Genomic DNA, 1,426 nt, shown 5'->3' with positions numbered 1-1,426 from the left:
TCCACGGGAAGTGGTGAATCTACACGTGTCTCAGGCTTCGGTTTGCAGGAGTCGACTCTCAGTCACCGCAGACGTACTCTGCTCTCCAAGGAAGACCAACGGCGCAGGCGGAGCGCAGGAGCGCTGCGTTTTGCTGATGCAGTCACCCCCGTGACAGTAGTGGCAATCGTCACCGCGCATGGGCACCAGCCAGGCCAAAGTCCTCCAGCGTTTCAGATGTTTCCGGGGGCTGTCAGCATTCCTTCCCTGGCCGGAGAGATGAACAAGAAAAATTCCACCCGATCACAGAGAACGCCTGCTGGAGCATTCTGGGATTCTGCAACGCGGTTTTTGGAGTCGGGTCATCGTTTACAAATTAGGACAGCAAGAGAAAGAACGTCCTTTTCAGAGTGACACCTGTCCCCACACAGGGAACTGACGCATTTCTGGAGCCTTGCAGCCACCGCCTGAACTTGCGGTGGACAATTCAGTATCTGCATCTCCACGATACGCCTTCAGAAACCGCACAGATCCTATGCAGTAATATACGCGCCTTTCTCCGAGGCAAATAATTAGTTAATATACCCATGAGCTGTGATACAGCGTTGTTACAAAAGGATAAGGAAAGAGCCCAGAGGATTCTGTTTTACAAGAGGAGATCAAAAGTGTCTTCAGCGTTAAGGCTTTTGAGGAATATTCCTCTGGGATTTTTAAAGTCGCTCATTGTACTAAGAGACAGAGAATATATGAATGCACATGGCTGAAAAATCCGTAATTATATTCACAGCAGCGTAATTCCAATTCACAGCACAGGCAGTGAGGAAAACTAAAGGAAGTTTCTCACTATCATTAAGGAATTGTTTATATAAAGAAAAAGAAGAAAAATTGCCACGTATTTGTTTTATTTTATCAACGTATCTCGTGCACCTATCACCAAGTATTTTTAGGTACACAAACAATAGAAATTTAAAAACACATAAAATAATGACTCCGAATGGACAAACTTAACAAATAATAATGAAGAAACTCTTTGTGGTTCGGGTGTGCCAAACAGATTTTAAAAGTATAAACAGAAGTAAGAGGAACAGCACTAAAGCTATTTAGTAAGTGTTAAGCTAAAGCTATACAATCATTTCCCAGAGTATCAGCACACTTATTCAATTCAGCCTTATTAGCACCTTGGTACCACTTGCTGAATGGCTCCCAAATATTATTATTATATACCAACACCAGGTGTCAAAGATAATAGAGTAGTTTTCTAAGTAATACGCAAAAGGCTTTTTTTCCGCCCAGCAGTTCTTTAGAGAAAACGTACAATAAACAGAAAGAAGAAAAAGTACTTGTTGTTCAAGTTTCTAAAGGTTAATGACTACGTTATCTATACTGTAAGAAGTTCTTCAGTATTGTTGGCAACTGGAGCTGTGGGACAAGGTGCAGCCGAGCTCTT

At 42.7% G+C, this 1,426-nt stretch overlaps 1 protein-coding gene across 1 annotated transcript in view; it reads right to left on the bottom strand.

Annotated features, from left to right (window-relative positions):
* Positions 1 to 1,353: 1,353 nt before the first annotated feature.
* The window catches only part of ASB5 (ankyrin repeat and SOCS box containing 5), a 29,456-nt gene continuing 29,383 nt past the window's right edge, over positions 1,354 to 1,426 (bottom strand). Inside the window, 1 exon segment of the mRNA XM_009882007.1 lies at positions 1,354 to 1,426. This exon segment is cut by the window's right edge and continues 12 nt beyond it. Within this exon segment, the coding sequence (XP_009880309.1) occupies positions 1,354 to 1,426 (73 nt within the window).

This window comes from Charadrius vociferus, unplaced genomic scaffold, assembly GCF_000708025.1.
Source record: "Charadrius vociferus isolate BGI_N301 unplaced genomic scaffold, ASM70802v2 scaffold141, whole genome shotgun sequence".
In the NCBI taxonomy this organism is placed as follows: Eukaryota; Metazoa; Chordata; class Aves; order Charadriiformes; family Charadriidae; genus Charadrius; species Charadrius vociferus.
This window is presented reverse-complemented; position numbering and strand designations above follow the sequence as displayed.